The sequence below is a fragment of the Pongo pygmaeus genome, chromosome 10 (assembly GCF_028885625.2).
Source record: "Pongo pygmaeus isolate AG05252 chromosome 10, NHGRI_mPonPyg2-v2.0_pri, whole genome shotgun sequence".
NCBI classification, from domain to species: domain Eukaryota; kingdom Metazoa; phylum Chordata; class Mammalia; order Primates; family Hominidae; genus Pongo; species Pongo pygmaeus.
The window spans coordinates 99,787,336-99,805,713 of NC_072383.2; the positions used below are offsets into that span (position 1 = coordinate 99,787,336).

Sequence of the window (18,378 nt, forward strand, 5' to 3'; positions counted from 1 at the left end):
GAATGGGAAAAGTTGAACTGTCCCACAGTTTTTATTGTTGGATTAACAGTTGAGTTTGATACTTTATAGTTATTCTCTGTGTTAAATTCTTTGTTTGCAGGAATCGCTCTTGGATCTACATACAAAAGTAACAAAAACTAACTGTTGTGAAAGTTCTGAACAGATTAAAAGGTTGTTGGAAACATACCTTATACTTGCAAAACATGGAAGTGGGACAAAGATAACCACGCCTGCTGATGTCTGTAAGGTGAGTTCCCAACTTAATATGCTCGGTGGCTCATGCCTGTAATCCCAGCACTTTGGGAGGCTGAGGCGGGCGGATCACGAGGTCAGGAGATCGAGACCATCCTGGCTAACACGGTGAAACCCCATCTCTACTAAAAATACAAAAAATTAGCCGGGCGTGGTGGTGGGCGCCTGTAGTCCCAGCTACTCAGGAGGCTGAGGCAGGAGAATGGCGTGAACCCGGGAGGCGGAGCTTGCAGTGAGCCGAGATCGCGCCACTGCACTGCAGCCTGGGCAACAGAGCGAGGCTCTGTCTCAAAAAAAAAAAAAAAATATGCTCGAGAGTCTGTTTTTTAAAAGCTGATTGCTGAGTATGCATTGTTTTTTCTTTTTGCAGGTGTTATCTCAAACACTGCAAGTAGCCAGTCTCTCCACATCTTGTTGGGAGACCCTCTTGGATGTAATTTCTGCTTTGATCCTGGGTGAAAATGTTTCCTTGCCGGAGACCCTCATCAAAGAAACCATAGAAAAAGTAATTTACTTCAACAAATATTAATTGAGCAGTTAACAATATGTTTAGCATTGAGTAACCTTCTGAGGAATACAAGTAAAGTGTGGCAAAGGCTCTGCCCTCAAGGAATTTATAATCTTGTTAAGGAAATGGGAATTGCATGCAGTAATGTAAATAAGCAAAATAAAGTGTGATAAATGCTAAATTTATATAGCAAATAAGCAAAATAAAGTGTGGCAAAAGCTAAATCTATATATATTCTGCAAATATGTAGAGCTTACTGTGTGCTGGGTATGAGCTGGGTGTTCCAGGGTGAACAGTGATGCCTGCAGGTTTTGATAGTTGTTGGAGAAATGGAGCCTGGAACCAAGTAGTTATAGTCTAGCGAATTTGTCTATTGGAGATATATTGAATTATAACTATTAATTCTACCTGGGGTTGAGGAACAGAGAAAGCTTTTCAAAGGACTTGTATTTGTGATAGTCCTTTAAGGTTGAAAAGCAGTCTGCCAGTCAGAAGCGGGGTTAAAAATACTAAGAGAGGGAACAGGAAAGACATGTGTTTCATAAATGTTTGCAGTCTGGGCACATGGACACATGATATAACATGATATCAGCAAAGCTCTGGCTTGGCTTTGAAAAGTTAGATTGGGTTTTTTCCTGCATTAATGGAGGACCCTGAAAGAATTTCAAGCAGGGATATGATTTGATGAGATTTGCTTTTTAGTGAATTTGAAAGTGGAATTGAAAATAGAAAGGTTGGTTAAGTTCTTTCTAGCTTAATGGAGCACAGCAGTACACTTTAAGGGAAGATATACGATCGTGCTGTTTGCCCTTTCATAATTCACTGTAGCTGGGCAAGAGTTGAGCAGCCTTTAGGCAGAGCCCTGTGTAATCAGCAGAAGCCCTTTGCATCTGTGGAAGCGCCTTTGGAGAAGGCTGGGCAACTGGACAGAGCACTGAGTGAAGTGTGCCTGCCATTCCCTTCTATAGCTGCTTGCTGGGGGGATGAGGAAAGTACTCTCTGTGTACTTACATTAATATTTTTTACCTTGGTCACAGATATTTGAGAGCAGATTTGAAAAACATTTAATTTTCAGTTTTTCTGAAGTCATGTTTGCCATGAAGCAGTTTGAGCAGGTAAGCAAGATACTAAGTTCAGACTATTTTTAAAAACAAATCTGTCAAGAAAAAATGATCAGATTTGAAATCCTGTTCTTTCTGTTTGTTTCTTGAGAGGAACAGGATAAGTGCTTCATGTTTTAGTCAATATGTTTTTTAAAGAAATTATATTCGATTCTAGACTACCTGTTTTTTTAATAATCCTTTAGGTAGTTACAGAACCATGTGGTAAAATTGAAAAAACAGTTTAAGAAACTTTTATGTGAATTTGAAGCGTAGAAAATAGTTTGTGAAACAATTTGCACTGGCGGAAGTTTGCAAATTGATTTCATTGCTCCAAAATAAGGTAACTGAGTGAGAGAGAAAATGTTCTTATCTAATCCTGAATTTATTTTATTTTTTTCTCTTCCCTCTCATCAAACACTTGCCCCTCCTCCTAACTAGTAACCCTACAGTATACGTCATGGAAACGTGTCTCTGTATCTGTCCTCTCAATATTCTTCCTTTTAGCCTTTAATACTATGTATTCTCATTTGCCTAAAAAGAACACTTTGGTACCTGTCCAAGATCTGTTTCTTTCTGCTCCATGAAGACTCTTCATCTCACTCTGTTTAACAACTGCATTTTTCCTTTCTCCCCTGTTCCCTTTGGTCTTTTTATTTTTTTAATCTTATTTTTATCCAAATACTACATATATGTATGTAGTTTAGGTAGTCAAACCAGGTTAAATGGCAGTCATTTGTTTTCTGTTCCCATCTTATTAGGAGCCATTGGGTCTAATGATTTTTAGCTATTTTTTTTTCTTTTCTTTCTTTTCTTTTTTTTTTTTTTTTTTTGAGATGGAGTCTTGCTCTGTTCCCCAGGCTGGAGTGCAGTGGCGCGATCTTGGCTCACTGCAACCTCCGCCTCCCAGGTTCATGCCATTCTCCTGCCTCAGCCTCCCAAGTAGCTGGGACTACAGGTGCCCGCCACCACGCCTGGCTAATTTTTTGTATTTTTAGTGGAGACGGGGTTTCACCATGATAGCCAGGATGGTCTCAATCTCCTGACCTTGTGATCCGCCCGCCTTGGCCAGCTATTTTTTTCTTATATTTACTTTATACTTTTAAATCATCTGAATATACTGCTTTACCTTGGTTTGCTAGTTTTAGTTCTCATGTGTAGACTTCCTCCTATGGCAGATGGACTTTAGTTCCTTTATACCTCTCATGCTCCCAATAGAATTATATTAGAAATTTTGGTTGACTCCATATTCACCACATACTTATATAAACAAGGAGTATTTTATGATTATATGACCTTTTTGTGTACATTCTCGTCTTTTTTTTTTTTTTTTTTTTTTTTTTTTTTGTGTCGAGACATAGTCTTACTCTGTCACCCAGGCTGGAGTGTAGTGGTGCCATCTCTGCTCACTGCAACCTCCACCCCCTGGATTCAAATGATTCTCCTGCTTCAGGTTCCTGAGTAGCTGGGATTATAGTCGTGTGCCCCCACGCCTGGCTAATTTTTGTATTTTTAGTAGAGACGGGGTTTTACCATGTTGGCCAGGCTGGTCTCTAACTCCTGACCTCAGGTGATCTGCCTGCCTCGGCCTCCCAAAGTGTTGGGATTACAGGCATGAGCCACCACACCTGGCCTCATTTTTCTTAGAGTTTATAATTGCCTCATTCTTTAAAAACTGGAAATTGTTTTCTTTGAATAGCTGGCCAATGAGTCTGTCTTCCAGCAGCTTTGTAAATGTCCTTCACATGACAAAACTGTCAGATAATTTAGCAGCTCAATTTTTCTTTTTCTTCTTTCTTGGAGACGTTTCTCCTGGAGCAAGTCCAGTCTAAATGCATTGCTTTCTCTGCCCAGTGCACAAATGTTGTACTGGGACTTCCTTTTGCTTCTCTCATTTCCTGGGTTCCGTGTTTTTCCCTTGTTATAGTTTAGTCTCTAATTTTGATGGAATTTATTTTTCATAATTTCCTGGGGGTGGGGAGGGTTCATGGAGATAAAATATTGAGATTTAATAAATCTGAAAATGTCTTTATTCTCTCCTCACACTGCATTATTAGTAGGCAGGCTATAGAATTCTAGATTCTAAGTCATCCTTCCTCAGAGTTTTTAAGACATGGCTGCACAGTCTTTAATTTCCATTGTTCCTATGTAGAGATCTAATGCCATTGTGATTCTTGATCCTTTGTTTTTGGTCTAGTTTTTTGAATTGTTACAGTCTTCTCTTTATTATATCTGTTAATAAGTGTGATTTTTTTTTTTCTTAAATTTAGCTTTTTCTACCAAGCTTTCTGTCATATATTGTGAATTGCTTCTTAATTGATGATGCTCTAGTCAAAGACAAAGCTCTGGCCATTCTGGCCAAGCTCATTCTGAACAAAGCAGCACCTCCCACTGCTGGCTCGATGGCAATTGAAAAGTACCCTCTGGTTTTCTCAACGCAGATGGTGGGGTGAGTTCTGAGTTTTTATTCCTGTAATGATGATAAGATTACCCGTTTAAATATAATGTATCAAGAATACTGTAAAAAAATGAAGATCTATATATGTAACTGGAAAGATGTCCATGATAAGTTGTGTGAAAAAAGCAAGTTGTAGAGCTACACACATAGTACGTATAGTAGGATCTCATTTTGCAAGGTAAAGCAAAAAGTGTGTATGAACATAGAAAAACATGTGGAAGGATACACAAACCTGTTAACTTTGTTTACATCAGAAGGATGGTAAGGGAAAGATAGAGGTGACTTAATTTTTTAACCATTTATTTTGAAATTATTGTAGATTCACGTGCGTTTGCAAGAAATAGCACAGAGAGGTTTCATATACTCTTCACTCAGATTCCCCCATTAGTACATCTTGCATAAGCATACTGCGATATCACAACTGTAGAATTGATATTGGTGCAATCCATCAATCTTATCAGATATCATCAGTTGTATGTGCACTCATCTGAGTGTGTATACTTATGTAGATATATAGTCGTATGCAGTTTTATCACATGTTGATTTATAACGACCACCAGAGTGAATATCTGGAACTGTTCCCTCACCACGAGGATTCCTCATGCTACCTTTTAATAACCACACTCCTGGCCAGGCGCAGTGGCTCACGCCTGTAATCCCAACACTTTGGGAGGCCGAGGCGGGCGGATCACAAGGTCAGGAGATCAAGACCATCCTGGCTAACACGGTGAAACCCTGTCTCTATTAAAAATACAAAAAATTAGCCAGGTGTGGTGGCAGGCACCTGTAGTCCCAGCTACTCGGGAGTCTAAGGCAGGAGAATGGCGTGAACCCAGGAGGCGGAGGTTGCAGTGAGCCGAAATCACGCCACTGCACTCCAGCCTGGGCGACAGAGCAAGACTCTATCTCAAAAATAAATAAATAAATAAAAATAAATTAAAAAATTATATACCTTTGTATTGTTTCAGTTGTTAAGTGTCGTGGATTACTTTCTTAATTTCATTCAAAATGACACATTATTTAGAAGTTAAAAACAAAGCTTATTTACATACATGAGAAGATTCATTGTATCATTTCTCAAATAGTTAAGTGGGTATGCGTCTAGAAATTGTAGCTTAGGAAACCAGTTGCCTTGTCATTCCTTTGTTTTTATACTTAATCTTCTTATTTCTCTTGGAGTAGTTAGACCTGTCGTTGTGTTTTTGGTTTGCTTTGAGGTGGAATTGATGGGCATTCCTTGAGTTTGTGCTGAATACTCGACTTTGAAATATCCATGGAGGTGGGAGTTACTGTCCCACAGTCACAGAGCAGAGCTAGCTTTTGAGTTTGATCAGCTTGAGATTCTGGAGGAACTTATTTTCTTTTTTAAATGTTGTATTTATTATTATTATTATTCTTATTTTGAGACCAGGTCTTGCTCTGTTGCCGAGGCTGGAGTGCAGTGGCACAATCACGGCTCGCTGCAGCCTCGATCTCCAGGGCCCAAGCTATCCTCTCACTTGAGCCTTCCAGGTAGCTGGAACCATAGGCTCGCACCACCATGCCCAGCTAATTTTTTAATTTTTGTAGAGACGAGGTCTCGCTATGTTGCCCAGGCTGGTCTCAAACTCCTGGACTCAAGTGATCTTCCTACCTTGGCCTTTCAAAGTGTTGGGGTTACAGGTTGAGCCACTGTGTTTAGCAAACTCATCTTAACACCTACTTACATCTTCTGTCTACCTTACAAATTGCTTCTCTATTAAAATATGCCAACAGAATCTTGTTGGTTTTTAAATGTATTGAATTCTGATTCCTGAGGAATGGGTAGTGAGTAACTCCGATAGAATTATTCCTTTGAAACTTTTCCCTTGATTTGTCAACACCCAAGCCCATCTCCAACAGGCAGATTCCTTGCACATGCCAAAACTGGGTTCTGTGCAGGGGGAGTGAAGCTGCTTTGTTGTTTAGCTTCCATGAGGTGAAGCTAAGGGACTGACTGAGACTGGGCATCAGACTTTCTTACCCCATCATCTCAGCCATCTCAGATCCTCCCAGGAAGGTGACGTGTTAAATAAATAAATTTCAATGTGCTAACTCATGGCAAGTTCTTCCACTTCTGTGTTTCTTTCTCTGCAAAAACACCCCTCTGCCACCCCCAACGGAGATATGGTATGTGTGAATGGTCACCTTTGTTTTGATTCCTTCTATGAAGATTTTAAAATCATTGTTTGAATATTACTAGTAACACTGTATCTACCCATCTCAGCAGTTTGCTGTGAGAAAAAATAAAGATAATAAATGTGAAAAGACTCTTTAGGAGATAAACTTATTGTCATTTGACAACTACTTACAGTATCAGGCACTGGATACTGGGGTGCAACAAGGAATAAGAAAAAAGTTCCTTCTTTTGGGGAAAGGAATGTGGTGAGGCAGGTGAGCAAATAAGCGAGATGATATCAGATCGTGATAAAAGAAGACAAAGCAGTATTGAGAGGGAGAGTGAATGGAGAGGGGTCACTTTCCAGAGAGGGGACGTTTGGTCCAATTTTAAGCTGGGAAGGATCCAGCCTTGCAAAGATCTCAGTGAGAAACTCTCCAGAGAGAAGGAAAAGTTAACTGCAGAAACTCTGGGACAGGAATAAGCTCAGCATGTTTGAAGTACAGAAAGAAAACCTCTGTGGTAAAGAGCGAGGAGGAGAGTGGGATGAGAGGAGATGGAGGTGGGCCAGGGTCAAATCATAGAGGGCCTTACAGGGTGACGTAAGGAGTATGGACTTCATTGGTGGAGCCATTGGCAGGTCTAGAAAACGGGAATGACGTGGCAACTAATGACTCATTTTTGTTTTTTAAAGCATCTCAGTATTTTGTAAGATTTTTGCAGATTGTTGAGTCGTGATTATTACTAAAAAGACTATATATATCAAGATGTGGTGACTTTAAGGAATTGATAATTAAATTAAATTAATTATCTATCATGATTTCCAAACACTAAACATCCTGGTAAGTATGAAACAAAAGAGAATGTAGCTTTTTGGTGAATTTTTTTTCTTTGTTTTTTTTTTTCATTCCTGCCCCTACCTGACTGTTTTTTGGTGAATTTTAATGATAAAAAGGGCACAAGAGTGAAAACCTGATATTCCACTTCTATTGCATAACAAGCTAACCAAATGGGAGTTGGAGGATAAATTGTAAAAGAAATCATTTAACTTATGATTTCTGTGATTTTTCTTTTGATTAGATTTTTGTATTTCAAATAGGACCGAGGTGTAGTACACTGGCAAAAATAAAAAGAGGCTAACAAGAATAGTACCAGAGTCACAGATATTCAAAACAGAATGTCATGTCGGAAAATGTCATTGAGCAACTGTGCATCTGATCAAAGCAGCAGGAGAAAATTACTTATATATCATAATCATTTTAGTGGTATTTGTCAACTTCATCACAGTAACTTTGCAACATCATTCTACATTTGTGGAAAGTAGTAAAATTCATGTCAAAAAGGAAAGGGAGAATGGAGGAAGTCAGTTCATTCCAGTAAATTGCCAATCAAAAACATGCCCAGGAGCACAAAATTGAGAAATCATACTTAAAACTAGAAGAAACTTGGTTTAAGTTATAAAGCAAATTAAAATAGAAGTGAGAGGAAGTAGAGCCAGTGGAGTTGAAAAAGTTTCTCACTGAAAACTCAGTAAATGACTCACATTTGTTTAGCCCAGCCACCACCACCAATTCCTTCCCTCTAATGCTCCACAATGGTAAGAATCCAATTTTATTTCAGACTTCAGAGGGCAAGTTCGATTACATTCTCTGTTATTTTAAACATTTGTTTTTAATCCTTCAGATCCTATATAAAGCAGAAGAAGACTAGATCCAAGGGAAGAAACGAACAGTTTCCAGTATTGGACCATCTTTTATCTATAATTAAGTTACCCCCAAATAAAGATACTACTTACCTTTCACAATCTTGGGCAGCCCTCGTGGTGTTACCTCATATTAGGTAAGAAAATAAGCTATGTTTAATTTTGAAAGAGATAACATGCTGATTAAAATATGTTAGCCATTTCTTGCTGTTCTCTGAAACAAACCATTGAATGCCAGTTTGAACTTTTCCCTTTTTCTCCCCGCTTGGACAGACCTCTTGAGAAAGAGAAGGTGATACCACTCATCACCGGCTTCATAGAGGCACTCTTCATGAGTATTGACAAAGGGAGCTTTGGGAAAGGTCAGTTACAATCATCATTTGTTCTCTTCTCTTCTTTTCTGGCACACTCAAAGTAATTGTAAACACATGAGCTATTAGAGAATAATACTTACATTGTGTTCTGGCATAACCCCCTGGATGATAACTCTGGAAGAAATGAGGATATGAGGGGTGTGTCTCACTTGTACCACATAATGTGGTGACTGGGTCACGGTGGCTTGAGCATAAGGAAGGGGACATATCAAAAGGATGCCATGGCTTAGAAGGCCATTTGTTTTTGAGCCCCATACCAGGTCCTCTTTTTCATCTCCCACGTACATCTGACTCCTAGTATACACCTTATGCTCCAAGCAAATCCATTTGCTTACCCTGAGAAAGACACATTCTTTTGCAACTTTTACAACTGTATGGCTGCCTTTGCCCATGTGTTTCCTCTGCATGGAGACCTTTCTAGGTCTTTGTCATTCAGTGAACTCTTGCTTATCTTTCAAAACTCAGCTCAGGCACAACACCTCTAGGAAGGCCTTTATGACTCTTCAGGCAGAATTAGACTGCCCTGCCCAAAACACCATTTCCTATTAGATACTTATATGTCTCCCCCACTAGCCTGCAAACAGCAATTCAAAAGCAATGATTTAATATTTTGTTTTACTCTAATGCAGAATTTTTTAAAAATCACGTGTATGTAGTGGTCATTCATTCACTTAAATATTAATGTGCTACATTCTGTGTTAGATACTAAGCAGACGTATTAGAGAATAAAGTGGACTCGCTGCAGGTCAAGTGCTCTGTAGCCATATGTGACTGGTGGCTACTGTACTGGATTGTGGCGACATATTAGGACAAGTATTTTTACCATTGTAGAAAATTCTATTATACAGCACTGATCTAGAGCCTAGAGCAGGGACTGGTAAAATCTTTTTGTAAAGGACCAGACAGTAAATGTTTTAGGTCTTATGGGCCACATTCAGTCTTTGTGGCATATATATGTATATACACCCACACACACACATATATATATTTTTAAACAACCCCTTCAAAATGTAAAAAACATTTTTAGCTTGCAGTCCATATAGAAACAGGCTGCCTACCAGATCTGACTTGCAGACCATATAGTTTGCTGACCTCTGGGCTAGAGACATAGTTTGCTGACCTCTGGGCCAGAGACTAAATGAGTGTTTAATTAATATCATTAATTATGTTGGATATCATGGCTTAGGCCTGTAATCCCAGCACTTTGGGAGGCTGAGGCAGGAGGATCACTTGAGGCCAGGAGTTCAAGACCAGCCCGGGAAACATAGTGAGACCCCCCCTCTGGCTCTCTATTTAAAAAAATAAGGCTGGGTGTGGTGGCTCATGCCTGTAATCCCAGCACTTTTCAAGGCCGAAGTGAGTGGATCACCTGAGGTCAGGAGTTTGAGACCAGCTTGGCCAACACGGGGAAACCCCATCTCTACTAAAAATATAAAAATTAGCTGAGTATGATAGCACATGCCTGTAATCCCAGCTACTTGGGAGGCTGAGGCAGGAGAATCACTTGAACCTGGGAAGTGGAGGTTGCAGTGAGCTGAGATCACACCACTGCACTCCAGCCTGAGCGACAGAGCAAGATTCTGTCTCAAAATAAATAAATAAATAAATAAATAATATCATTACTTGAATGTGTTATGGGTAGTAGCCATTGAATATATGACTTCTTATAAACTTGAAAAATAAAATCAGCAAGTTTTATACCAAGATAATTTCTTAGCTATTGATAAATCCAAGCCTGCACTCCTCAAAAGTCCTAGTTTTGATAACGGCAGTGAGTGGGACCATTATACTTGGTACTTTTTGGTTAATGGAACATACACATTTTTATTCTCTACTTCTGAGTATTTATTTATTTATTTATTTTGAGACTATCTTGCTCTGTCACCCAGGCTGGAGGGCAGTGGCAGGATCATGGCTTACTGCACCCTTGACCTCCCAGGCTGAAGCAATCCTCCCATCTCAGCCTCCTGAGTAGCTGGGACTACAGGTGTGAACCACCATGCCCAGCTAATTTTTAATATTTTATAGAGATGAAGTCTCACTGTGTGGCCCAGGCTAGTCTTGATCTCCTGGCCTCAAGTGGTCCTCCCACCTCAGCACCCCCAAAGTGCTGGGATTACAGGTATGAGCCACCATGCCCAGCCTGTATTTTTCTTAAGAAAGGTAAAATATAGGACTTGGAAACTTCTCTCTTCTGTTTCTTTCTGTTATATTCGGATGTTTGACAGACAATTCTTTGGAAGGCATAAATTCACTTTAAGAACTTCCTATAAGTAGCAAGTATTTGATAAATAAGGTGTTTGATAGTTATAATGTCAAAGAAATAAGTAATGTGGTTTCTCCTGTTTTTCTGCCCTTAGGAAACTTATTTGTTCTTTGTCAAGCTGTAAATACTCTACTAAGTTTGGAAGAATCTTCTGAACTTCTTCATTTGGTTCCTGTGGAACGTGTCAAGAATTTAGTATTGTAAGTAAACATCTTCCAGTTGGCTTAGTAATGAATAAAATATAAAACCCTCTATTGTTGTGAAATCTTGGACACAAAGAAAATCCCTTTGATCTATTTTATACCTGAGTTGTATTCACATAGTGAAATTTAATATTGATTTAGATTCTCCAGTTAAAATAAGTACATTTGACACAGTCTTTAAATACAGATTCATCTTTGTAAAGGGTGTTTTATTGCGTGTGTAGATTAATGTTGTAAAGTTTGAAGGGTTTGTAATGCTGATCATTCCCAACTGTAACATGGCATGGTGTTGACCTTTTATAACTTCTTTTGTGGTTCCAACATGCACATTCCTTCCCACTCTTGTTCGGCCTCAACTTGAGATGGTCAGCATTTCAGAAAACTTCCCTGTGGTCTTTTTACTACACACTGAAACAATCCAGTTTCTTTTTTTTTGTTGGTTTGGTTTCTTTGTTTGCTTTTTAAGTATAGTTTAGCCAGCCTTTGATTTTGATGGTAGCACAGAGTCATTTGCGGGGAGCCAACAATATATCTTTTCTAAAGGTCAAGCCTTGCTGCTTTTTCCTGAAGTCTACTCCATTTTATTTCCAAGTGTTTTAAAGATTTATTCATTCACTGTTCAGTAGGTAATCATTTGCTTTTTTTCACGTGCGAAGCCCTGTTCCAGGCACTGTGAAACACAGTGAATAAAACAGACAAAATTCCCTGCCTTCTTGTAGCTAATGCCCTAGCCAGAAGAGGCACTAAACAGAATAAAAAGTAAACTGTATAGCATGTTAGGAGGTGCTAAGTGCTGTGAAGAAAAACAAAGCAGGGTCAGGGGATAGGGAGAGTCCAGAGGTGAGGGGAGTGGTAGCAGTTTTAAATTGAGATGAACTTACCGAGGAGGAGACACTTGAGCAGAAGGCGGAAAGCAGTGAGGGATGTAAGCCATGAGGATGCCTGTGGTCTGGGCTGCTCCCTGGGTTCCAGACCTGGAGGCGACATGAGTGCCAGCACTCTGTGGGAGTGGTGGATGCCTGGTGCGAACAGCAAGGAGAGGTCATCTTGGCTGAGCAGAGCACGAGAGTGGGCGGTAGGAGAAGAGGACAGAGAGGTGGAGCAGTAGACCTCCTTAGGTCACCGTAGGGCCTTGGCTTTTACTCTGAATGAAAGGGGAGGCCGTGGGAGGACTTTTGGCAGTGGAATGACTTTGACCTAAACAGAATCACTCCGGCTGCTGTGTTGAGACTGTAGGGGAATACTATAATAATCTGGAGTCTCTTTGCCTTTCCAAATCTGGGTGAAGTTGGCATTTCTCCATGGTTAATTGCATTGGTTTAAATTAACTTCCTGTAGAGAGGATTAGTTCTTTGACATCACCACATTTACCATATTACATAGTCTCCCTTTTAAAATCATTCTGTTTAAACTTCTCATACTTTCACCCTTGGTATAAACAATTGAAGGTGGCTGTAGAAGTTGAAACAAAAGACACACATAGCACAGAATGGGGTCCATGTTCCCCCTGGGGAAGGCCAGCTTGCCTCCCAGCCAGGTGGCTCTAAGCCTTGGAGACACAGAGTTGTCCAACAGGAGTGGCTCTAGTTTTGAGGGCAGGGGCATAAACTTGCAGAGTAGACGCAGGATTCTGTTCTGTTTTCTATGCTAGTAGACTGATGAGCACCTAGGTTTCACAGCCAAGACTGCCTGGTTTTGAGTCTGGAATCCACCACTTACTAGCTGTAGCCTTGGGTGACTTAGTTAACCTCAACTTGATTATCTCTCAAAAAGGGGTAGTGAAGAAAAAAAGGAAGGAATAGAAATCTCACCTTGTAGAGATTAAGTTGTACAATGCATGCAATAATAGTAATAAACAATTGCATTGATTGTGTCACAACAACTCCATGATGTGTGGGTACTGTTATCAGTATAGATGGAGGAACTAAAGTTTCAAAAGAAAGCCCTGGTCTGAACTCCTGATGAGTCTCCTTTCTTCCGCTCTTGCCCTGCTGCTTCTAAGTGTAGGACATATCATGCCACTCCCTTGCTCATCACCGTCTAATACAGTGCTTCTCAACTGGGAGCAACCTGGAGACTTTCTGGCTGTCACAGCGTGGGGAAGGAGCACTGTTACTGGCATCTAGTGGGTGGAGGCCCGGGATGCTGCTGAGCCACCTGCAGTGGGCAGCACTGCCCTCCACCACAAAGAGTTCTCTGGCCCAAAATGTCAGTAGTGCTACTGTAGAGAAACCTTGCTCGAGAGGTATCCCATCTCACTCTGTATAAAATCCAGCGTCCTCATCATGTTCCTCGGGGCTCCATATGAGCTAACCCCTGGCTAGTTCTGACATCTTCAGGCACTCTTTGTTAGTTCCAGCTGAGATGGTCTCCTCGATGTTCCTGCAGACAAGCACACCTCAGACTTGGCACTGCAGTTCCCTCTGCCTAGAATGCTTTTCTTTCAGATACCCTTTTAGCTGACTTTTTCACTTCCTTCAGTCTCCATTTTTTAGGAGCACCCCTGTATCAAATGGTGCTTCTCTTCACCTCCACACTGTCTCGCCACAACTCCATGCATGTCAGTCTCTTTGTCAAGCCTTTTTCCCCTGGTTTACTTTTCTCCATGACGCTCATCACTGTCATAGTACTTACTTATTGGCTACTTTCCCCTACTAGAATATAAGTTCCAGGAAAAGGAACTTTGTCTTTTGTTAACTGCTATATCTACAGTATCTAGAAAAGTCACAGTACATAGTAGGTACTCAATGAATATTTGTTGCAGAAAGATGGTACCAAGAGGTTAAACAACTTGCCTGAGGTTACACCGCTTATGAGTAATGGTGTCAGATTCAACCCCGGGCTGCCCTACCCCAGAGCTCGTGTGTCAGACCACTCCTCTCTACTATCCTCATTAGCTCGGTGCCCGGCACATGACAAACACTTAATAAATATTTTTTATATATATATATTTTTTAAACAAAAGCCATATATATATATATAAAAGTGGCTGTCATTTACAACTATGTGGATTGAAGAGGCAACATTGGAGTCTAGCATATTCTACTCCTGCCTCTGCCTGCAACCAGCTGTGTGTCCTTGCATACGTCACTCATTATTGCTGGGCCTCAGATTCTTCATCTATGAAGTGAGCCAGATATCCACATGAGACTTTTGCCGGTTACCTTTTACATTTTCTTCATCAGTGATCATTTTCTGTGGCTTATACTATAGTCTAGATACTCTGGGTTATATGGTACAGTTTGGGTCTAATGAACATCTCGTTGCAGAACGTTTCCCCTGGAGCCATCTGTGTTGCTGTTGGCTGATCTCTATTATCAGAGATTAGCCTTGTGTGGCTGCAAAGGGCCACTTTCCCAGGAGGCTTTAATGGAATTATTTCCCAAGTTACAAGCAAACATTTCAACTGGTGTATCCAAGGTAATGGTGTTTTGTGGTAGTGTGTCCTCAGTCTCTCTTCTCCTGTTTCTATATGGACTGCAGTGGTTTTCAGAGCATCTTAGTTAGAAAGTGTTGCTGTGGGATGATTTCTGTTTAAAGCAATGATTCTTAAATGTTGGCCTGCAAACCAATTGCAGTACGATTAGTTAGGGAGATAAATAAAAATACAAATTCTGAGTCCCTACCCTCAAGGATTCCAATTCAGTAGGGCTAGGGTAGAACTGAAAAATCAACATAGTTTTTTTTTTAAGTCTTCTGGGTGGTTCTCCTGCTCATTTAGGTATGCAGAAATACCTGAATATTGTACATTACTTAGGAATAAAAATCACTAACTTTAATTGAATTGTCAACTTAATCAACTTCTTTGTACTTATTTACAGACATGGTTATAGTGTCTTAGTTCAAAGAAACTACTAATTGTTCCATGTGCTATTTTAACTAGGTGTTGGTTGGTGTTGAATATGAAATAAGGGCTAGAATAGGCACATATTACTCTGGTCAAATGATTTTTTTTTTTAATTGTATAAAACTTAAATCTTGCTGACTGTGAATCAGTTTCTTTTTATGGTTAATCTTTGGAATTTGAAAGACGGCTTTTACTTTCTCCAGATTCGGCTTTTGACAATAAGGATCCTAAACCATTTTGATGTCCAGCTTCCAGAATCAATGGAGGTATTTTAACTGTTTGAGTGGATAGGTTTTAAAAAAATATAGTTTTACATATTATTGTAGTTTCCAAAATGATACCTTTGCAGAAAATTAACACACTATATAAATATCTATCGTAAAAATTGATTTTTTTTGGTAACTCTTACTCCTGTCCACCAATAAAGTCACCACTGAAAATCCACCATTAATCGGCGAATATTCTTTCAAACTTTTTGAATACACACACACACATAATTTAAACAAATGGGGTTTTTCCATATGATTACCTCTATATCTACCTCATACCTCATTTCTTTTCTTTTTACGGGGTCTCTGTCACCTAGGCTGGAATGCAGTGGCGTGATTTTGGCTCACTGCAATCTCCGCCTCGCCGGCTCAAGCGATCCTCCTGGCTCAGCCTTCCGAGTAGCTGAGATTATAGGTGCCTGCCACCACGCCTGGCTAATTTTTATATTGTTAGTAGAGATGGAGTTTTGCCATGTTGGCAAGGCTGGTCTCGAACTCCAGACCTCAAGTGATCTGCCCACCTCATCTTCCCAAAGTGCTGGGATTACAGGTGTGAGCCACTGTACTCAGCCGACATCTATCTTATTCCTTTTGAAGTTTGAATACTACTCCACAGTTGAAAATGTCTTATTTAGCCATTTTCTTGTTGATGGATGGTTAGGTAGGTTTTGCATTTTTTTAGGATTTCAAACAATACTGCAGTGAACATCCTTATACGGATATGTTTATGTAGGGAAATAGTTCCATAAGGCAGATTACTAGGAGTAGATTTGTGAAGCGAAAGCATATATACATTTTATTTTTATTTCAACAAATGTTGCCAATCAATTTGAGTGACTTGAGAATGATTTTCCTGTTGTTTAGTTGTCATTTATGCACTAGACACTAAATTATCTACCAAGAAGTAAATGGTATGGGGAGAAAAGAATCATTTACCAAAAAAAAAAGTGTTGCTTATTTCATTAAAAAATTAATATGTTCCAGTTTTTCTATTTTTAGACCTTTGGTCACATTTAATGTTCTTTTTGGAAAATCAAAATACTGACCGGTCTTCTCCATGGTTTTCTCTGGTTATTCAGGATGATGGACTCTCAGAGCGGCAGTCTGTCTTTGCTATATTACGCCAGGCAGAACTTGTTCCAGCAACTGTGAATGATTATAGAGAGAAGCTTCTTCATTTGAGAAAACTAAGACATGATGTGGTACAGACTGCTGTCCCTGATGGGCCGTTACAGGAGGTAAAAATAATGTTCTTTTATTTTTCCTTTTTAATTCATGCTTTAAATCCTGTTTGGGGAAGCACACCAAGTAGTCACCAAAGTAATAATAATAATAATTTTAAAATAATAAGGGAAATCCCCAGTTCTCTTAGATGCTTTGAGTTAAATAGCTCTGCCAGCTTTTTAAGTAGTAGGAATAGTTTAGTATTCTCTGTTTCAGGTGTGAGCCACTGTACCTGGCCATGTTAGTACCTTTTTAGAAATGAGTAAGCAGGGGCTCATTGAACCTGAGTGATGCAGATAGGTACGTAGGTAGGTAGGTAGGTAGGTAGGTAGGTAGATAGGTAGATAGTGGCAACAGGACTTAATGTCAAGTTTAAAGCCTGCTCTTCTTCACTAGATTTGTTTGCTGCTGCAGAACATCAGCCCTCTATGTTTGTTTTTTTTTTTTTGGAGATGGAGTCTCGCTCTGTCACCCAGGCTGGAGTGCAGTGGCGCGATCTCTGCTCACTGCAAGCTCTGCCTTCTGGGTTCACACCATTCTCCTGCCTCAGCCTCCCGAGTTGCTGGAACTACAGGTGCATGCCACCACACTTGGCTAATTTTTTTGTATTTTTAGTAGAGATGGGGTTTCACCGTGTTAGCCAGGATGGTCTTGATCTCCTGACCTCGTGATCCGCCCTCCTCGGCCTCCCAAAGTGCTGGGATTACAGGCGTGAGCCACTGCGCCTGGCCCAGCCCTCTATGTTTTATATCAGGGTTTTCATTCCATGACCCTCGAAGATACATCACAGACCTCTTTGGGAGTAAGGCCAAAAGGAGGCATTCTCCCTTCAGTCAGAGCAGTTCTTCTCTTACCTGTTTTATAAATTAGGTATATAAATATACTTCTGTTTCATTTGGAAAGAAGACTGCTGCTAGAATTATACAAACACGCCATCCCTAAATAATAATAAAACTACCAGTCTGGATGGTGCCTCCCTAGCACATGGGGATGTTAGTAATAATGACCCTTATTCCAAAAGGTGACTGGGAAACTTTAGACCCTCTTACTGAACTTGCAAAGCCTCAGTCATTCACAGCATGTTTCCTTGCGTTCTTTGGCACGTGTGCATTTCTGACTACTGTTGAAGTTTTGTCTTAATCTGGTGACAGCAACATTTGTTAGAAGGGAATTTAATCATTAGTCAAATCTGTTCATTTAAATGAATGAATACCTGGAGTGAATTTGAATACTATGTTTGCTGTAGCGATTCTTCTATTTTAAATAGTGAGTGACATTTTGGGGAGAAGAGGAAAATTAGTATACACTGAATTTTGGATTGGTGCCTGCAACTTTTTTTCTTATCACACAGGCTTCTTTCCAAACCTCAGATTGTCCAACTTGGGATGTTTGCATTTCAGTACTTCTGTTCTGTACTGTATTTCATTACCCAATACTAAACTAGTCTTTTGTAATTGCAGGTGCCACTTCGTTATTTGTTAGGCATGCTATATATTAATTTCAGTGCACTCTGGGATCCTGTTATTGAACTCATAAGGTAAACATGGGTTAAATGGGATGAAACTATTATACTTTAACTACTGCAGAATGATGGGGCCCAGATTATATTCCTTCTGGGTGTGATTTAAATGAATGGGTGTATATGGTATTTACAGTACTTTAAATCCTTTGTGAGACAAGGTGAATTAAAAATAAACATGAATTATTCTCTCTGATGCCACATCTTCAGTAGTTCCAGTGTTGTACGTGTGTCTCTTCGTGTGTTGAAATAACTTTGGAGGAGTTTCTCTTTTTGCTTTTTATGATACTTTTGTGTTATTAAAATTTGTTACAGCAAGGAAGTATAATAATTGCATAATTTTATTTCTATATTTTGAGTCATTGAGCCATATTTTAAAAATAAAGACTTTTTCAAAACCTTGCTAACATCCAGAATCCCGTTAGCCCCAAAATGTCTTCAGTGGTCACATAGAAAATACATGTTACAGACCGGGCACGGTGGCTCATGCCTGTAATCCCAGCACTTTGGGCGGCTGAG

General features: G+C 39.8%; 1 protein-coding gene across 2 annotated transcripts in view; it reads left to right on the plus strand.

The window, feature by feature from the left end:
* Nucleotides 1-18,378, plus strand: part of UTP20 (UTP20 small subunit processome component) — a 107,478-nt gene that overhangs the window by 11,588 nt on the left and 77,512 nt on the right. For both annotated transcript variants that reach the window (XM_054442984.2, XM_063646624.1), the window contains 11 exons: nucleotides 101-247; nucleotides 623-757; nucleotides 1,798-1,875; nucleotides 4,131-4,309; nucleotides 8,139-8,294; nucleotides 8,431-8,519; nucleotides 10,892-10,997; nucleotides 14,270-14,420; nucleotides 15,051-15,113; nucleotides 16,196-16,354; nucleotides 17,801-17,877. In XM_054442984.2, the coding sequence (XP_054298959.1) occupies nucleotides 101-247; nucleotides 623-757; nucleotides 1,798-1,875; nucleotides 4,131-4,309; nucleotides 8,139-8,294; nucleotides 8,431-8,519; nucleotides 10,892-10,997; nucleotides 14,270-14,420; nucleotides 15,051-15,113; nucleotides 16,196-16,354; nucleotides 17,801-17,877 (1,340 nt within the window). The remainder of the gene's footprint in view (nucleotides 1-100; nucleotides 248-622; nucleotides 758-1,797; nucleotides 1,876-4,130; nucleotides 4,310-8,138; nucleotides 8,295-8,430; nucleotides 8,520-10,891; nucleotides 10,998-14,269; nucleotides 14,421-15,050; nucleotides 15,114-16,195; nucleotides 16,355-17,800; nucleotides 17,878-18,378) is intronic.